The sequence below is a fragment of the Malurus melanocephalus genome, unplaced genomic scaffold (genome assembly GCF_030028575.1).
Source record: "Malurus melanocephalus ecotype Western Australia unplaced genomic scaffold, MMel_1.1 scaffold_508, whole genome shotgun sequence".
Classification (NCBI taxonomy): Eukaryota; Metazoa; Chordata; class Aves; order Passeriformes; family Maluridae; genus Malurus; species Malurus melanocephalus.
In genome coordinates, this window is record NW_026623740.1 from 25,512 (window position 1) to 43,604 (window position 18,093).

The 18,093-nt window shown below is 38.3% G+C and overlaps 1 protein-coding gene across 1 annotated transcript in view; it reads right to left on the reverse strand.

Moving 5' to 3' along the window:
• Positions 1 to 18,093, reverse strand: part of LOC130582575 (probable acyl-CoA dehydrogenase 6) — a 76,261-nt gene that overhangs the window by 17,903 nt on the left and 40,265 nt on the right. The window contains exons 3-5 of the mRNA XM_057381371.1: positions 11,672 to 11,801; positions 6,998 to 7,104; positions 838 to 1,005 (exon numbers count right to left, since the gene is read on the reverse strand). Of these exons, the coding sequence (XP_057237354.1) occupies positions 838 to 1,005; positions 6,998 to 7,104; positions 11,672 to 11,801 (405 nt within the window). The remainder of the gene's footprint in view (positions 1 to 837; positions 1,006 to 6,997; positions 7,105 to 11,671; positions 11,802 to 18,093) is intronic.

The following is an 18,093-nucleotide window of genomic DNA, read 5'->3' on the forward strand; positions in this document are numbered from 1 at the left end:
CTGCTTAATTCCCAAGGCAACTCACTTKCTTGACTTAATCATACTGAAATTCATTTAAAAGACATTCCCTTAAGAAGATCTTATTGTCCTCTCCAACATTGGAGACCTGGGTTTTGCTCTCAGTCTAATCCATTAAGTGAACATAGACATTCACTCCACTGCTGTGGTGAGGTTCCTACGTGTGAAATGACAATAATGGCAAATATTTCATGTTAAAAATACTCTGAACTGAATGACCAAAAGCACCCTAAATATAAACATTTTACATATAAATGCCTTAATATACATTATTCTAGATATAATAAATACTAAATTGTATTAAAGTGCTTCATTGTATTAAATAAACATTATTTTTTAAAATTACATATTAAAATATTTTATATAGTGCATAATCTATTACACTGCATATTTTAAAACATTAAAATGAGTGAAAACTGGAAAGGTTCAAAAGCTTTAGAACAGGTKTCAAAACTGCAAAAGATCCTCACCAGCACAATCTTAACCGCATCCTCTCTGAATGATGTTCTTGATGCATATAGCACATTATTTCTGCAAGGTCTGCAGATTACTCAGGAGCAGACACCATGTGGACTGTACCACTGAAACCTGCACRCTTAGATCAGGATGTATTTCTTCATGTCTTCACTGGAATTGCTAGTCTTATTTATACTCTCTTTATCCTTTTATTTCCATATTCGTTATGAATCATTGCCATGAAAATGTATCTGAAAAATTTCTCTAAATATATTTTTGGTTAAACACCTCTCCTTCTTGTATTAGGCACACAGAAAACACCAATAAAATCCCATCAGAAGACAAAGAGTTCTGTGTTATTACCAGGTAGATTCATCGGYAGACATATGAGAGATTTATTTCGATGGGGGGGTCCTTCGCTGGTGTTTGCCAGGAGACACATCCAGTCTGCCTGGCTGCCRGACGTGATCCACATCTTACCACCGTTTATGACATATTCATCGCCCTTTCTCACAGCTGTTGTCTTGATATCTGTATCAAAACACAGGAAATTAGGGGTTATTCTTGTGAAAGAGGAGCATGTCGGTCAGTGTATGACGGGCAGGGTCACTCCTTTGCTCTCAGACAGAAAACCTAACATTTGGCTCTCCCCCATACCCCCATGTCCTACAGTCCTTCCAGGTACGAGGCACCAACCTCAGCATCTCTTGGAAGGAAAGCCAGGGAAACAGGACCACTTCTCTCACTTTCTTTTAGATGGAGTCTTCATCCCAGTGGATGAAAGCAGAAAACTTCCTAAGTAGATGTGGTGGGCAAAAACTTGGGACAGAAGCGTTTCTCTCTGAGGTGATCTACTAGAGTAGATCTACTACATTTCTCACTAGAGGTGATCTACTACTACATTAGTGCTGAGGAGCCCATTAATTCCAGAATCATGATTTAAACAAACRTAAGCCTCAGTATCTGTGAATGCATAAAGATAAACCCACACACACTTCCTGCATGTTCTTGGTCACAGTGGTGCAATATGTTCAAAGCTGGTAAAGTATCAAAGGCCAAGTCTGAATGAAGTAAATGTCTGTACACGAAAGATTTCTAAACACCTGCTATTTATACAACCTGCCTAAAAAATCCTATTTTCATGTGCAAGCAGCCTGAACTGAAACAGACAGCCAGAGTGAATCAGTAGTTATTCCTTACACTCTGGCAGAGTTTCCAAAGGGCTGGGTCCACTTCCTTGCAATTCAACTTCTTCAACAAGAACCCCAGTTGAGGAAGACTCTCCAACAAATATCCAGCTAAAAGCAGGTGATGTTATAAGAGAACCCTAGCCCACTCCTAACAGCACCTGTAAATCTAGCAAGACTATGAAGTCTGTAGGAGTTCAGCCACTGAGGGGGACTGTGGACTGGGAGGGGAAGGTGAAGTGGTGTACTTCAGGCACACTGAAGTCATCTGGCTGCGCTTTCATACACAACCACCTCAATCTGCCCACTAACATTCTTCCCTGAGGCTCTAAACATAAACCAAAACCAAACCCGAGTATCTGATCTTCACTTAGGAAATAAAATGGGGCTGAGGTCAGCATGGCTGACAAGTAGTCTTGTTAATTAAAGAACAGGAGGAAAAATTGTGGGAGAAAATTGTATAAGGTATAAAACAAGGGAAYATGGGATAAGCTATGACTAAAGGAATGTATTAGCTGATTATGATGAACAGCAAGGGATGGAGATAGTGGATAAAACCGGCAGACACAGAGGAATTCACCCCATGAAAGGACTGTGACAAATCTGTCCAAGGGACTCGATGTGAGATCTGTATAATAATGAAGGCMAATAAATTGAAGGAATATAAAGTACCAGCACTCGTAACATGTGGACACAGACACTGGACATTAATATAGATGGAGACTAAAGAATAAGTGAAGGACACACAAGAACAAGAAATATGGAGTATGACTGCACTGAAACAGTGTGACAAGGATGGGAGCACACACAGTGATTTACATCACACAGCCCTTTGTTGTGGAACAGCCACTGAAGCGATGAGATAGAAGTCCCATAGAAGGTCTGCAGAGGGGCCCTGAGCACTGTGATGTTACCACAAATGTAAATAGCTCTTGCAAGCCTGGCGTCACAGGGTCCTAACCATCCAAACACAGATCAAAGAACAAATGTCTTACTCATGAGAATGTTCAAGTACTCCCAGATACATGTGTCCACAGTTTGCTTCAAACACTTGAGAAACAACTATTTAGAATGATCTTATGAAGAACTGATTCTCTTGAATAAGAAGAAAGATGACCAAAACAATACGAAAGATGACCAAAACAATTTATCTTTAGAATACAGCAGGCTTTGAAAAGCTACTTAACAATATGCTATGCTCAAGTGGACTCAGGAACAAGGCTATGAAGATAATTTGGAATATTTGACTAATTAATTTCCCTGATAGAGCATATATCTAGAAAAAGGCTGCTTCAGTGGGTGTTCTGTAACTCGTTTTTGCATGCTCACACCACTGACCCTGTAGTTTTTTTGACTCAACAGCTTACACAGCATGGTTTGGAGTTCCCTTGTAGGCCAGGAACAAGGCACCACCAGAGACATATGATACAGCTGGTGCCATATAAACAGCCAGAGCTGGTCACTTCAACATTCAAATCACACACATTCGAGCCTCAGTTTTCTTCTCCACTGCACTCTTGAGTCCAGCCATACATGTAAATAGATTTTACTAAAGGCAAGGTTGACCTCAGCTTTTAAGGTCAATATTACAGTCGTAAGTAAAATACAAAGAACACATATCTGAAATTTACATCATCAGCACAGGACAAAGAAATCCCAAAACTTTGAAGAAATACCTTCAAATCTAAGYAAATGAATAATCACTTCAAGGAACAGGAGATGACTTGCAGAAAAGGAACAAGATTTGTCATGAAAGTAAGCTACAGTTTTGGAGGTCAGAAGATAAGCACTGCTGCAGGTTGAACTAAGTTAAATGTTGCAGATGGAAACCAAAAAAACTGAAGAAGATTGAGGTGGCAAACARAACTGTTTTGACACAAAAATGAAAAGAGGATGGGAAAGACATACAGAAGATACCTCAAAAAAAAAAAAGAAATATTTCAGAGAGGATTACAGAGGGATTCACAATATAGTTGACAAAGCAAAACATCTACAAGGAGGAAGGTACAGAAATTRAAATTAGTGAAAACAGAGGTTTCTGGATTTGGCAATCTGCACAGCCTCCAAATATTTGGAAAGAAAAGAGAATTCAGTTTACTCATGGTAACTTATTTAAACTCAACTTGGTTTGTTTATTAAGAAACTGGATTTTCTAGAGGAAATCAGAACAGGAAAAATCCTACTGGACCCAAGCAAGTAAAACTGACACTATTAGGTAACTATGAGATAAAATTTAGAAAGAAAAGAATTTGGACATTAGTGAAAATGTGCTTAAGGAACTWGGCAAAGGGGAAATTACATCAGGTTGCATTAAAAGAGGAAGTTCTGATCGGCAGGGAGGGTAGTAGTTAAGCCCCTCCTTGGATATCAACTTCTGGACAAAACCTACTGAGTATTTCTATTAAAGACCTTTAAAAGGAGAGGAATACACTAATTAAATTTGTTTGTGACACAAAGTTGGGAGACATCACCAACACAGACAACTGAAGTATGGCCCAGCAAGAAAGGAATGATCCTGAGTTTTCAAACTCAGCATGGCGAGTGCAAGTACTCAGACACAAAGTACCAAGAGTGATTGCTAAATCCTGCAATGTTTCAATAGCAAATTGGTAATGAAGATGATCCACAGTTAATCACAGGATTCACAAGTTTGCAAGCTGTTGTGTAACATCATGTATTGGAGAGTAATAATTCTRTTAGGGTTGGAAAAGTATTTGTGCCTTTATAGAAATCTTGTGAAATTCTGAGGTTTTATGCTCACAAAAGATAACCTCAATCCAGAAGAGCAAAAAGGCTGGATTCCACTGAGACAAAACAGGGCAAGATATCTGTGTTGAAGAGGTGGGCATGAACAATKTTACTAGGTGCAGCTGCCTGGACATAATTTGAAGAAAGAGGAAGTGTCTTCCACRGTGTTCTTACATATCCCACAGAATATCAGCAAAACATCTATAAATTGTGGAATTGAAATGAAAATGAGACAATATCTCTAAAACTGACACAAATGCTTATGCTTTGTGGTACCAGACTCCTGAAACTGAAGACACCTTTCTGTATCAACTRTGCTGCTCTGTTTTTCTTCTCAAGCCATTCTGTGCTAGTTTTGGGGCACATGGTCAATACTATGGAYAATATAGAGCAACTACACTTGAAARCAGACTGGTGCTCCTTCAAATTGACATGAATTTTATATTAAACTAATACACACAGTTCTTTTTGTTCTGTTGAATTCTGAATAAATTTGTTTTAGGCACATTTCAGTTCTCATGTAAACAATTTTTTATCTTCTGTGTTCATATCACTGTCAGTAAATCTGGAACTGGAAGGAAAAACTGCTAGAGAAAAAATGCTAGTCTGTGTCATTCTTCAGTTTAAAATACACGAGCTGACATGGCAGAATCATGCTCTCAACCTTCACATGTGAACAGTTGCTATGTCCCTTCACTTCCCTGAGGGAGGYAAACATCCCAACAGTAGAGAAACAAAAGGAAGCTCCAAGTGCAGCTTCAMACAGCTCAGTCCACTTTACAGCTGGGCCACCTGGAGATGGTGCAAAATGCTGCAACCCAGAACACAAACTATCATTGCTCACACCTAAGTTGTTCATTTAAATACCCTTCAGAAACACTGTAAGCTGGTTTTGGCATTTATATCAGGGATCAAATCTTCCCTGACGGGTGAAAAATTATTGTCATTTCACCCTGCAATGTGTCTCCAAGCTGTAGCATAGGTTCACTAGATTCACTCTTTGATTCCAAATTTTATTGCTGAATTAATCTAAGTATATCATACCACTTTAACTAGGTGATAAACAACATGCTGCTGAAGGAATATTTATGTTACTTATTATCTGGAAGACTGCATAAAAAAATTAATTCATATTTAGAAATTTGTAATAATCATCTAATTAAACTAGAGAGGCATTAATTAAAAGAAATTATGTTGTATTTCCTACATTAGCAAAATTCAAATTTCTAATTACTTTAATAAGTAAATTATTAAGCATTATTATAAGTTTTATTATTTAAATCTAAACAATATTTAAATTATATTAAGCAATAATTTTATTTAAATAATATTGAAATTGAATGTTTATATATTTATTATTTTTAATAATCAATATTATTAATAGTGTTTAATAAACAAGTCTAATAAAATTATGGCATTTTTCTTACGAACAAATTCAATTAGACTGGAAAGGAAAACAACAATGGATCATGAAGGAAGATTTAGTCCCAGGCTTTCATTATCCACATTAATGTTCTTGAAATCTACCTGCTTCACCCTTGCTAGAGCAATGGATGTTTACCTTGAAAAAAACAACAGCAGTTTTGTCCTGGAGACGGACATAGCACTCCTCAAATAAAGAAATGTCTGTCACACTCGGCAAGTTTGTCTGCAGGAAGATATCTCAGTAATTTTAAGAGGACAATRTGTTCAACTTAGCCATGCTCTGTCCAACAACTAAATCTCTAAAAGTGGCCACTTAACATTCACTTTCTTGTGAAGTCTACAATTCATTGTCAGAGGAGACATCTTTTTCTACAGTATCTGTTTTGATTTAATTGTTCAATTTTTTTACTGCCTCAGGCACTTCAGAATAATAGTTTCATTTGTCCAGGTTTTTAAACATATTCGTGCACTAAACCAAGAAAAACAGTTGCATGTAAAGTAACTAAATCACAAAGATAACAGATTTGACATACTAAATTCTTCATTAGCTCTAAATAAAGCAATCATCACCAGTTGAGAGATTTTTTTTTTGCTTCTCAGGAATGACACAAGGGGCTGAGGTGTGGTAAGGATGAGCAAGAGGAAATCATTGTGAAAGTGATGCCATCATTTTCAGGACAGAGTGGATCTGTATTTTGCCCTCCTTCAGTGAGAGGTCTGTGTGAGGGCAGTGTCAGCTCCAGTACAGCTGAACAGGTTTTGTTCCCTGTCCAGCACACCTGGAGTCACACGACTGATGGTGGCTGTGCAAATAATGAGGGGCTGGAGTGCTCCTGCCACTGGTGAGCCTGGACAGAACAGGGAGGCAGCAGCAGGACAACTCTGGAAGAAAACTGGGGCCAGMATAAAAGCTGCACTTATCTGTTGTGCTCAGCCTATCCATTGATTCACCTATGTTATATTTCACAAATATGTGAAAGTTGATTGCTTTTGGATGCACGTGTTACGTTCCTGGAAYGTTACTTTTTGCCCTCACCACGCCAGGCTTTCCTTCCTTTTGTTTCTTACAAAGGATGGGGGCAAAGTGAAGGGTCAGGAAAAACAGWTTCTTTCTATTAAAACATCAGGCTGCCTAAAACTGGCAGTTTGCTGGGTTAACTTACTTGCGACATCTGACCCAGCTCCAGCTTCACTGATTCCCAAGCAAGCCACAACATCACCAGCTATAGTGGGTACGAGGAACTGTTTTTTCAACTCATGAGAACCAAACCTGCAACAATATAATGAAAGAGATGGGATATTAAAAGCTCATGAAGGTAAATTTTATTTAGAAGTTAGTTACAAACTTTATTCTACCCACACAGTCATCAATTTTCCTATGACCAGGTAAAAGCTGTCTCAGAGCCAAAAAATAGAATAGATATCCTCCAAAGCTGTGATTCAGTTTTCACCAGAAGTGCAGTCACAAAAAAGTATTCAGGCACCTTACTCTCCCAGAAATGTATGGTCTAGATGCCCAAAATCTGTCTTTATGACTGCTGCTTTAAAAGTTCCAGACCTAAGTAAACATAACCCCTGAGGATTTCCCTTAGTGCCCCTGGACCAGTCTGCAGCTAGCCAGGATGGAGRACCTGCTCTCTGTTTATTTTCTGAYTTTTGYASCTGCTCTTTTCCAGGTTTTATTGGTGAAGAGTTACAACACGTGATGGCCGCTGTCTGCAAATATCTGCATTTAAATTATTTATATTTCACATCTGAATTTAAATCACACATTGAATTTAAATCAATTAATGCTTCTTCTCAGTTCTTYTAGTCTCCACAAAAATAAATAGGGAAACAGCAAACTGTTGATGGTGTTTTAACACAAATTTTCCCTATTTCAGTTCAGTTAAGAGACACACACTACTTTCCTATTGCTTAGCATCTTGCATCTATTCAAAACATGGTCCATCTTACTTCATGCTTGACTTTGTCCTAATTARCATTCACTGATTTCTTCTTGCAGTGTGAATGGTGAATTCATGRTTTAGTTCTTCAGCCTCTCTTGTGTGATTGAAAAATTCCTTGGGTCATGAAACGTCTTCTGTGTCCAGGAATCCATAAAAGGCAGGTTCTTCCTCAGCCCCTTCTTTGGGGTTTCTCAGGTCAGCATCACCCCTCACCTCCTCAGGCTTGCTGGGGTCTCCTTTGAAAACATGATCCCAGTACTTCCAAWGGAGTGGTGACACTAAGCTAAGATTAAAATTAGTGCTGTCACTAAGCTAAGAGTTGGACTAAACTTGTCCAAGCAACCCTGACACAAAGGACATGGGACAGCCAGAGRGCAGACTGGGATCTGGCAGACACTTCCACTTGGAGCACACCAAGAGCTCCAGTCCTAGCCCCATCCTTGCTGAAAATCACAAATCAATCCCAAATAAATACAAGATGCAAGTTTGGAGTGCTTACTCCTTCCTCCAGCATACTGGAACAAAGTTCCCATGTCTGTTAGGGAATTGCACATTTCTTTTAATTTTCCAAGGGGAGTGATTAAGTATGGCTAGCTGTACATTCATTAGTTTAAAAAACAAAAAAAAAACAAAACCCAAACAACCCAACCAACAACATGGAAAATCAGATTACGAGAGCAGATAGTGGTGATTTTTGGCAACACTTTTTGATGTGTGAAACTTTGCCAACCCTTAGCATTTCAACAGAGGATTTTCACAGCAAGAACTTTTCTTAGAATAATATTTTTGGTTTGATGTCTTTCTTTGTTTTATGTTCCAGAAGCCAGTTCAGTTCTTTCCAAAAATGAGGTTATAGGAGAAATTATTTTGCAATCAAAAAAAAAGTCAGACAAGACTGTCAGAAGATGATAGGTCTCTGTGCCTTGCAGRAGCCAGCTAGCTTCTTGCTCAGCTGCTAGCTTTTGTGTTAGAAATATGTCATTTCTGTAAAATTCCACCCAGCTTAAATACATCCCAGAAAAATCTCACAAATGCAATACCCACTTTTTCCCAGTTTAACAGCTCCAGAACTAGAAAACTCTGTTTGCAAGGAGGAGTCATGCTCTAATTCAAGGCAGACCYGACCCTTCTGCTTTCTGGTTGGGGCCATACCCCAGAGCAGTTTCCCATGAGATCAACTGTGCAGCCTTAGCATCACTCTAAAATGTATTTCAATGCATTTGGGTATCCATGAACACACAAGTCAATGAATCTCGTTGATCCTGTGTAACAGGAGATGCCCAGTGTGAGATTCTGACACACTGAGTTTCATGAAAGCGGACCATCCTTTCTTGCTTCATACTTTATAACTAACATTGGTGGAATGTCATAAAACAAGGACAAAAATTCCAGTGGTATACAACATTATAATCAAAGTCTAAAAGGAAAGTAAAACCATGGCAAATACAGATATGACACTTCTGTGATCCTCACAATYCTGTTTATATGTCCTGATTGCCAGCAGCAGCTTCTCTCCTTTACAGCAAACAATAAATAAAATAAAACAGATAGTAAAACTAACTTTTTTGATATTAATTCCCAGGTATTCTGTTGATGAGGGCGGAGAAAGAATCAGTAATGAGTGAGTGGATGAAATAGAAAAGAATTTGCTTTCCACTAAATAATCATCTGTGTCCTTACTATTTTCCAATAAACAACAGGAAAATAAAAAGTAAAGGAAASTTTCCTGCCTGCTGCTGAGAGAAGCAGCTCTACACTGATGTGGTATCACTACGGATGTGACACCCTACAGGTTTGTTTATAAGCTCAGGCAAATTCCAGAGCTCCTGCCTCAGCTAGGAGCTGTTTTATCGACTCTATTTGTAAACAAGGAAGGGAATTATTACAKCTGAATTCATTTGAAAGACCTGGCAGGAAGTTATGTTCAAACCATCAAAGATCAGATCACTGCTTACAAAGTATTTCTCATTTAGTTCWTAAGTTTAGAAAATYGTACTGCTTCACTTAGGGGATTCTRGGAATTRCAGGAATCACATTCAGGGGTTACTTYGTAGGCACACTCAATACGGGCTGGATGAATGCTGAATAAAGCCCTAAGTYATGAAAGCCAACAAAGAGCTCMAGARKCTATTTTAGGAGTTGATGTTTGATYCCCATATAATTGTTTGCTTTGTGCAACAATGCACAGTCAAGATGCAAAATGTGATTTATCTCTTCAAACTTGTTTAGAATCACTGCAGTACACAGATACCTTTAAAGAATCCATCCAGGACTTGGATGCCATTTGAATCCCTGACCCTGGACAAGCAGCTGGCCATCCCACTGTACTGCATGAGGTAAAGATGCACCCAGGCAACATTTCCTGGAGCAACCAKCTCTCTCTTTTCAAATCAAGTTTCACTTTTACATGTAAAAGGAGGGGAATTGTACTGTATAAATAGCCAGTGGAATTGACTCAGCAGTGGAGGAAAAAWTCAATACTGCAGATACAAATTCAATTAACAGATTTCATCAAGTTAACAACAATTTCACACTTACCTTCCATAAATTTCCACTGAAGGATTTCACTAACACAAATATACATAACTTCACTGTTTTCACTACAGCAGAATAGGGTAATAGAAGGCCAAAAAACTATAATGGAGCAAAATCCCATTTTCTTTTACCCACAGGTTTTCCTTAACCCCCTGAATAAAAGGCTGTCCTGGGGGCAAAGTAGCACTGTCTGAAGTTTTAAAAGACTATTCTTATTCTCAGTTGGACGATGACTAAGCTACTCCTGCAACAGACATACTGAACTGCAGGAATTCAGTAAGCTTTTGGTGTATTACACAAAGGAGAAGAAAACTTTARGAAAAATTTTCTGTAGATGAGACCTCCAAAGTCACTCATGCAGCAGARTAAGTGGATGCCAAGGGAATAGAGCTTATACTCCAGACTCTACCATAGATTTATTGGCACTTTCATTCAGAATGGGAGAAAAAACTCTAAGAAACCCCCCCTAAATTACAGTAAATCCCTCAAATGCTTTTCTGAGCAAAATTTCCATTCTTGTATATCTATTTAGTGCAGAGAAATTCCCAATTTCAACATAATTATTGAATTTAATTCCCACCCTCATCTTCCAGAATTTTAAGGGRAACCAAATTCCAGGGGCAAACTGGAATTTTATGGAGAACCAAATTCCAAGGGAAAACTGTTGCCCCGCCTCTAGTTTTAAAAACTGCTGTTATGACACAAAATATTTGTGAAACTTTTACATTAAAAAGTTGGTAGCTGTCACTTTTATTGGAGTAAAAAACCCCAAMAAAACAGATTGAGAAAGTGCAGAAACCTGAATGACAGCAGATKATTAAAATGGGAACACTGACATAGCTGATGAGAAAAGGAAAAATGATTAATTGCCTACAATGGGCATATTTAGGAAGCATGATRTATGTGCTACAACTTTAGGACTGACAACTTCCAAAGCCGGAAAAAGAGCAAGTAAATTATAAAATAGAATTAGACTGATCCTAATCATTACAAATAAATGCATCCTTAGTATTACTGCATTGAGATATCTGGCTAAGAAAAAAGACAWACATGAACACCTTGGATTCTGAAATTGAAATTGTTTAATTGGTTGTGGCACCAAGGTTCTGCTTTTTTAAACATATGATCTACCACTAACAAGCCTTATGTTTTAACAKATAATACTCTATCATTAAAAATAATTTTTTAAAAAATACATATTTTCTCTTCTAAACCAAACTGTCTGAGARAAGTAGAGTAGGTTCACTCCTCAAGCATTACTGAAGAGCAGCTAGACAGTAAATATACACAGTAGTGTTTTTTCTACTCATGACAATTTGGGTTTTAAGCTAAACCAAGCTTTCTGAAAATTACCTTGTAAGAGCAGGAGTAGCCATGCCAGCTTGCACTCCAATAGCCATAGGAATACCTGCACAGCGGATATTTCCCAGCTCTTCTGCCACTGCAATATTGTAGGAGAAGTCCAAGCCCATGCCGCCATATTCTGAGGAAAAAACAAATCTATGATTGTCRTGTTCTAGACTGGCACAGGCAACAAGAAAAAAACAACAAAAAAGATATGTTGCTACCGCAAGGACTTGCCAACTGCAATTTAACTGCTTATTTTTAAGTATTTGACAATGACAAGCTTTCCCTTCACTAAAGCAATACTACACTAGTCTTTACCATATTTGAATTGAGAATTACACCTCCTCTAATTATCCGTGTGCACATCAGGTCACCTCTGAATATCCTAAGCAGCCTCATTACTTTTACTGGAAGCAGCAGGAAGAAGCGACACGCTGTTGAAAACGACATCAGAAGGCAAAATTATTCTTTGCACCAGCAAGGTCATAKGAACAAACCACACCACAAGGTAAGAAGTGCTTTTATTTCCCTGATGACACTGACACCCACTCTTGTCCCACAGTGCCACGATCTCTCTCAGACACAGCAGTCAAGTGAGCACGGAGCAAGGCCACATGCAGGTCGTGTTTCTGTGCTAAATTACTGTCGTGGTTCCAAATTCATGTTAGACACAACCTCAGAACCAAAGATGTGTATTTCACACGCTGGCACCTGCTGTGCCGTGTTCTTTGGTCACAGGGGGCTGACAAGCTGGGGTGCTGGCCCAAAGCCAGCACAGGCCATTGCTCCCCTTCTCCATCCCCCACATTCCAATCTGCAAATTCAATTAAAGGGGAATTTATTCTTCACCTCATTTCCATGCCCAGCGCTGATAAACCCACCACACAGTGAAGCACAGAAAAGGGCTACGTTGCGGTGATGGATGAGGTAATTTTTAGCTGTATTAAARGCTTATATTCCAAAGGAAATGTGGTGTAAAGTGAAGGTTACTGCTTGACGTCATTAGCTGACTGAGCAGCTTTGATTAGATAACATTGCCTCTTTATTTTTTTTTTTTAGCTCCTTTGAAGACCAGCTAGGAAAGTTTCAAATAAATAGACACAAACCCTCACTATGCACGCACACAATATGGGGCAGATGACCCTCTTCTGTTTTCACTTGCTGACCTCAAACACTGAGCACACCCCTCTACTGACCTGCTCTGAAGTTTCCAAAAAACACCATTAAATAAAAGTAAAAACACCACAGTGCATGTAAACAAGGGGCTTTGCTTGCCATCATCTGTTTCCTAAGCCCACAGAAAATATCTTTGTGCATCCTTTCTCCACTGAAAGGAAAACACAAAAACCTCTTTTTTTTTCAAAAAACCTCTTTCCTTGGGTCATACTGAATGGTATAGACTGTCAGAATTTAAAGATGGCTACTTTTACAAAAGTAAAAGCCATTACTTTTGCCTGAAAATAATGTTTCTTAAAAACATACACAAAATTAAAGTTGTTACTGGGAATTTAAGCAGTACGACATCAACATGGAAACGTGTTTAGCATAACAGATAATCTGATTTTCTTGCCTTTACACKGCCCCCACCAATAAATAAATGCTCTGAGGAGCAGTAAGGAATGTATGCACACGTAAGGCAGGACTATTTAAAGATATCTGGCATGACAGAGATTTTGCTAATTTTGAATGAATCTATAGCAGAGTTATAATAAATAACCTCAGTTTTGGTACCTCACTAATGGTTTTTATTAGATTTTTTTTAATCAGTCAATACTTTCATTGCCAAACTATAAAATCAGTTATTACTGATTTTGTCTCTAGTTTTTTCTGCCAGGCAGTTATATTTCCATCTTTCACTTAAATTTCACAAATCAAAACCTTACTTTCTTAATTTACCCAAAGTAACTTCCCAGGAGGAATGTTACGCACAAAACTGACCCAAGGAAGGGCTACTTTATCCAAGTATACAGTTTATAGACAATTTTGGTCCCTACCACAATCCACCRTATAATATCACATAACAGACTCTTCTTGCTCTCATTTGAGATTAATCAATAAGCAATACATTCTAAAARCAAAATACTGCAAAAGGCCAGCTTTTAAAGGAATAATACTAAAAGAATTTCATTCCAAAGGGAGTAAAGGAGCAGAATGAACATTTAGGAACTGGAGGCGGACAAGGAAGCCCTGCCAGGCAGAGAGATGATAAAATCCAAAGATTTTATAATCTGGGGACAGATAACCCCGAAGACAACCTCAGATTCAGGCAGGAAAGGCAGAAGCAGATGGTAAAAACATCARTTAGACCACACCTAAGGTTTCACCAGTTCTGTTCCAGGAGCCAAGAAGATAAAGTTTCATGGAAAAATGTGAATGGTTTGATGGACCTTGACAGGGTCCTTTTTGGGCTTTTTTTGAGCCCAAAACACTTGATCAAGATGGAGACTGCCTTGTCAGTGCATTCTGTGATGCTGTATCCCCAGGAATTTGGGTAACTTTTGCCATGGCTAAGCACAGTTTGGAGATGGGACCTCCACCCCAAGCCAGGCTGCCAGGAGAGTCACACACAGCCATAGCAGGCAGTGCTCAAYACAAGTACCAAAGAAAATTTCTCTTTTCATCAGCTCCTGGTGGCAGCCTGGYGCTCACAGCCCCACTGCTGGCACTCCAATCGCTATTCTGGGGCTGGTCCCAGCACAGGTCCCTGCCTGACATGGGAATCAACTCTTAAACCAAGACAAAACCCCAGGTCATTCTCATTGCCATCTGCTTCAGTGATGATGGGGAATGTTTGGTGGAATTTATGTTTAGTTTTGATTTGGAATAGGACTTACTCTTTTTGGAATAACTCTTATTTGCAAAAAAAAGGGAGTATGCTGGTGGTACAGTTTCAAAAAAAACCACCACTTCTGGAAAGTATCTGTACCATGATGTAAAGCTAATAGGTCAATTAAATTTTAATTCAGAARGGCAAACACCATGCCTAACAGAGGAGTGAAAGTGTTGATGAAATTTTTGGTGAAAAATCCATAACGAAAGGAACCAAATCAATTTTGGTTTTGATTGCTTTATAAAACAAACAAACAAAGAAACACACAGAACAAAATCCAACAAAAATAAACAACAACAACAGAAAAAAAACACACAAAAAAACCGCCACATCAAGAATAACAAACTATAATTAAATATTCTCATGTAAAACATTTCTGGGGTAAATGTTTCATTTAACTTTAAAATGAGATGAGGACCTTTAGAGAATTGTTTGGCTACATTACCATTTTTATCTTGCCAGAAATTTAAAAGAACAAAGCACAAACTAAATTAAACTGGTGGAAAGTCTAATGCACTATTGCTTTTATAATTGAAAACAGGTAGAAAAAGGCAACTCTGTTATGTTATTTCTGTKTTGATGATAATAGCACAACTTCCAACTGTTAAATGGCTTAATATGACATCTTATCCATTGTCAGATTTCAGGTTCTTTTACAAAGCAATTAAAGCATAAGGCCCMAAGCAGGAACACGCAAATAAATAAAGATACTGCACTGCAGACCATGGGCAGGACCCAAGCTGCAGGAAGGAAAAAGTGTGAGAAGGAAGGAATAGCAGAGAGGATGTGCTCTGGGCTGGCTACAACCTCCCATCCTCATCCCACTGTGACACTCGGGGTGGGGAGTGAAGTGGGTGACTCAGGAATGAAGAACTGAAGTTGAACTTAGGAAGAAGCAGGAGAGGTYGGTGAACCATCTTGTTTTAATTTGCCTCTGCTTCTCACTAAACAGATCTRTTTTAATTGGCAGGAAATTAAAACATTTCTCCCTCAGCCAAGTCTGCTTTTTACCATGACCGTAAATGRTGACCAATCTCCCTGACTTTTTCTCAGCAGCCTTGGCGTTGTATTTGCTCCCCATCCTGTTGAAGAGGGAGTGTGAGCTATTGGCTGGCCAAGGTGAACCCACCACACYAYAGTCAATATATTTATGCATGCTTTTTAATTGGCTCTCTGTTTTTCTGTTAATCACCACCACCATCACATTATTTTAACACTCCCACGCTAAAAAAGCTCCTTAATTTATATAGACCAGCATATACTTACATGCCATGTTTGTGACCCTAGGAATGGACTAGTGTTGTGGAAATCCAAAAGAACACAGTGGATTTTTTAAAAAACATTGTTTTTAAAATATGCATGTGCACATTATAGTAAATCTGATTATACAGGGTATCAGGACTTTTATACATGAATATAGGACAAACAGCACAAAACTAGAATTAAAAGAGCAAGATATGTCAGTTGCAACATGTCAAAATAGAAATACTGCAGAGAAGATCAGCTGGAAAAACAAAGGCAAGGGAAGTCCATGGAAAAGGACTCATGAAGGSAAATGAGAAGCTGAATTCTTTCATACAATAATTTCATTTTTGTGAAGACCAGAGCATTTCTTGCCACTTGTTCAAGATCCCTGCTCAAATATGACTGTGTTTAATGGTGAGATAGGCTTGAAGTCTCTAGTCAAAAATTTGTAAGAGTTCACATGTGTCTCTATTTGGAATTTGCTTCTGAACCCCATGTAGTAGCTGTCAGTGGGAATGACAACATCTGTGGTGAAAAGGTGTAAGTGATTTGAAGTAAAGTGAAACAGGGGGTTCTCAGAKTGTTTTAAGAATGTAAGTGAGCCCRRAAAAAGGAATGGTGTTAACAATACAGCCATATGCAGAATTCATTTTAAATGCTTATATATTTTGTTTGTTCACATAGTTCCCAAAGTTTGAATAAAGTGTATCTATACCAAAGAAAATCACTCAGTATTATTTCTACTATTGGCACCTACCTCAGTGCAAGRAAAACACAAATTTGTGCTCTCATTTCAAGCGACTAGGAAGAAAAATAAAGCACGAATCAAGTCCCATTTTGAAGATAATTTGTGAGACTCCTACATTTGACAGTAGGATGACAGAGTTAATTGCCAGTGCTCATCACAGCCTRCAGTTTTAAATCAACAGAAGTAAAATTTAAGTTTTCAAACCTTATTCACCTGTCGTAAATATGGTTCAAGAATTTCCACTCTAGAGAACTACAAAATGCAAATGTAATCAGGTAGGACAGTACAGAAATCTAAATAATAATTTGTTTCTTTTGCTTTATATAGAAGGAATGTAAAGTATTACCAAGGGTCTACTCTCTGTCTTGTGCAATTTACCATAAACCCAATTTGAAAAGTTGARCTTGATGAAGCTTGTAAAACATCTCCTGCCTTCTTGGTTATTTTCTTCTGGCTGGGTGTAGAGGAAAAACTTCTCATTTAGTGCAGCAGAAACACTGTGAGTCCACTTTAGTCTTGCTGAGATTAACACACATGTATTTTTTGGCTATTTTTCCCTCCCAGGTCAATTCACAAAAACCAAAACAAACCAATAAACCAAAAAACGAACCAAGCAAAAAAACTCCCGACACAAACAAACCCTTGTACCAGATGCAAAGTTCCTTTTACCAGATTACCTTAGTCAGATTGACCAAACTTCCTCAGTCTGAATGAAAGTCCCAAATCAGGAAAAATTATASTGCTTCATGATTTTGTTGGGTTGATCCTAGAAAGATTGCAGTCACATTCAGTACTTGCTCTCTCACAGATACTACTTCATCCAAAAATTCCAAGAGAGATAAGGACTTATTCTGCTAGCCAAACTCTTAATATCACTCTTGTGATCCAGTAGCCCTTGGAAAAAGAAAAATACAGGTTGGCTTCTCATTATTTTTCAAACAGTCATGGTTAGCAGCACAAATACAATCCCAAGGGCAATTAACAACGCAAAATGTGTTTTCCTGCAATCCTCCTTCTGTATTCTGTACTCTGTATTTTTATTCTGTTCCTTCTTGCTATAGAATCCATCACAGTTGCCACCACAGAAATTATATTTACTGAGATGAACAAGGGGATAGGGTCTGTCTAGCACTGTTTTAGATTAAAACACAGCTACACTGTAAAATAAGGGGAAAACTTCCTCCACAGTTTAAAGATAAAAAACCTCCCATAACACAGCCATAAAATACCACAGAGGAACTTGCAGTGCCTGCCTTGAGCAGATAAATAATGACACTAAGCAGATAAATGAACAACGCAGGCCTGGCCCCAGCCAGGGACAGCATGGACACATTTAAAGAGGGTTCAAAGCTGTATAGAACCCTGCTTTAGACAGTCAGAGYAGTATATTCTAAATCACTAAGCTGCGCTTGCTACCCTCTGATTTCCAAAACCTACCACACAAATTTGTACTTTTTTTTTTATATTTTCTATGTGGTTATGCAGTATCACATTGAGTCAGCAATCACATCTGCATAAAACTCAAACTCAGAGGTAATCAGAGCTCTTAAAAACAATATGTCATAACCCCTCCAAACTGTGTACAAACAATGTTATTGGGAAGGA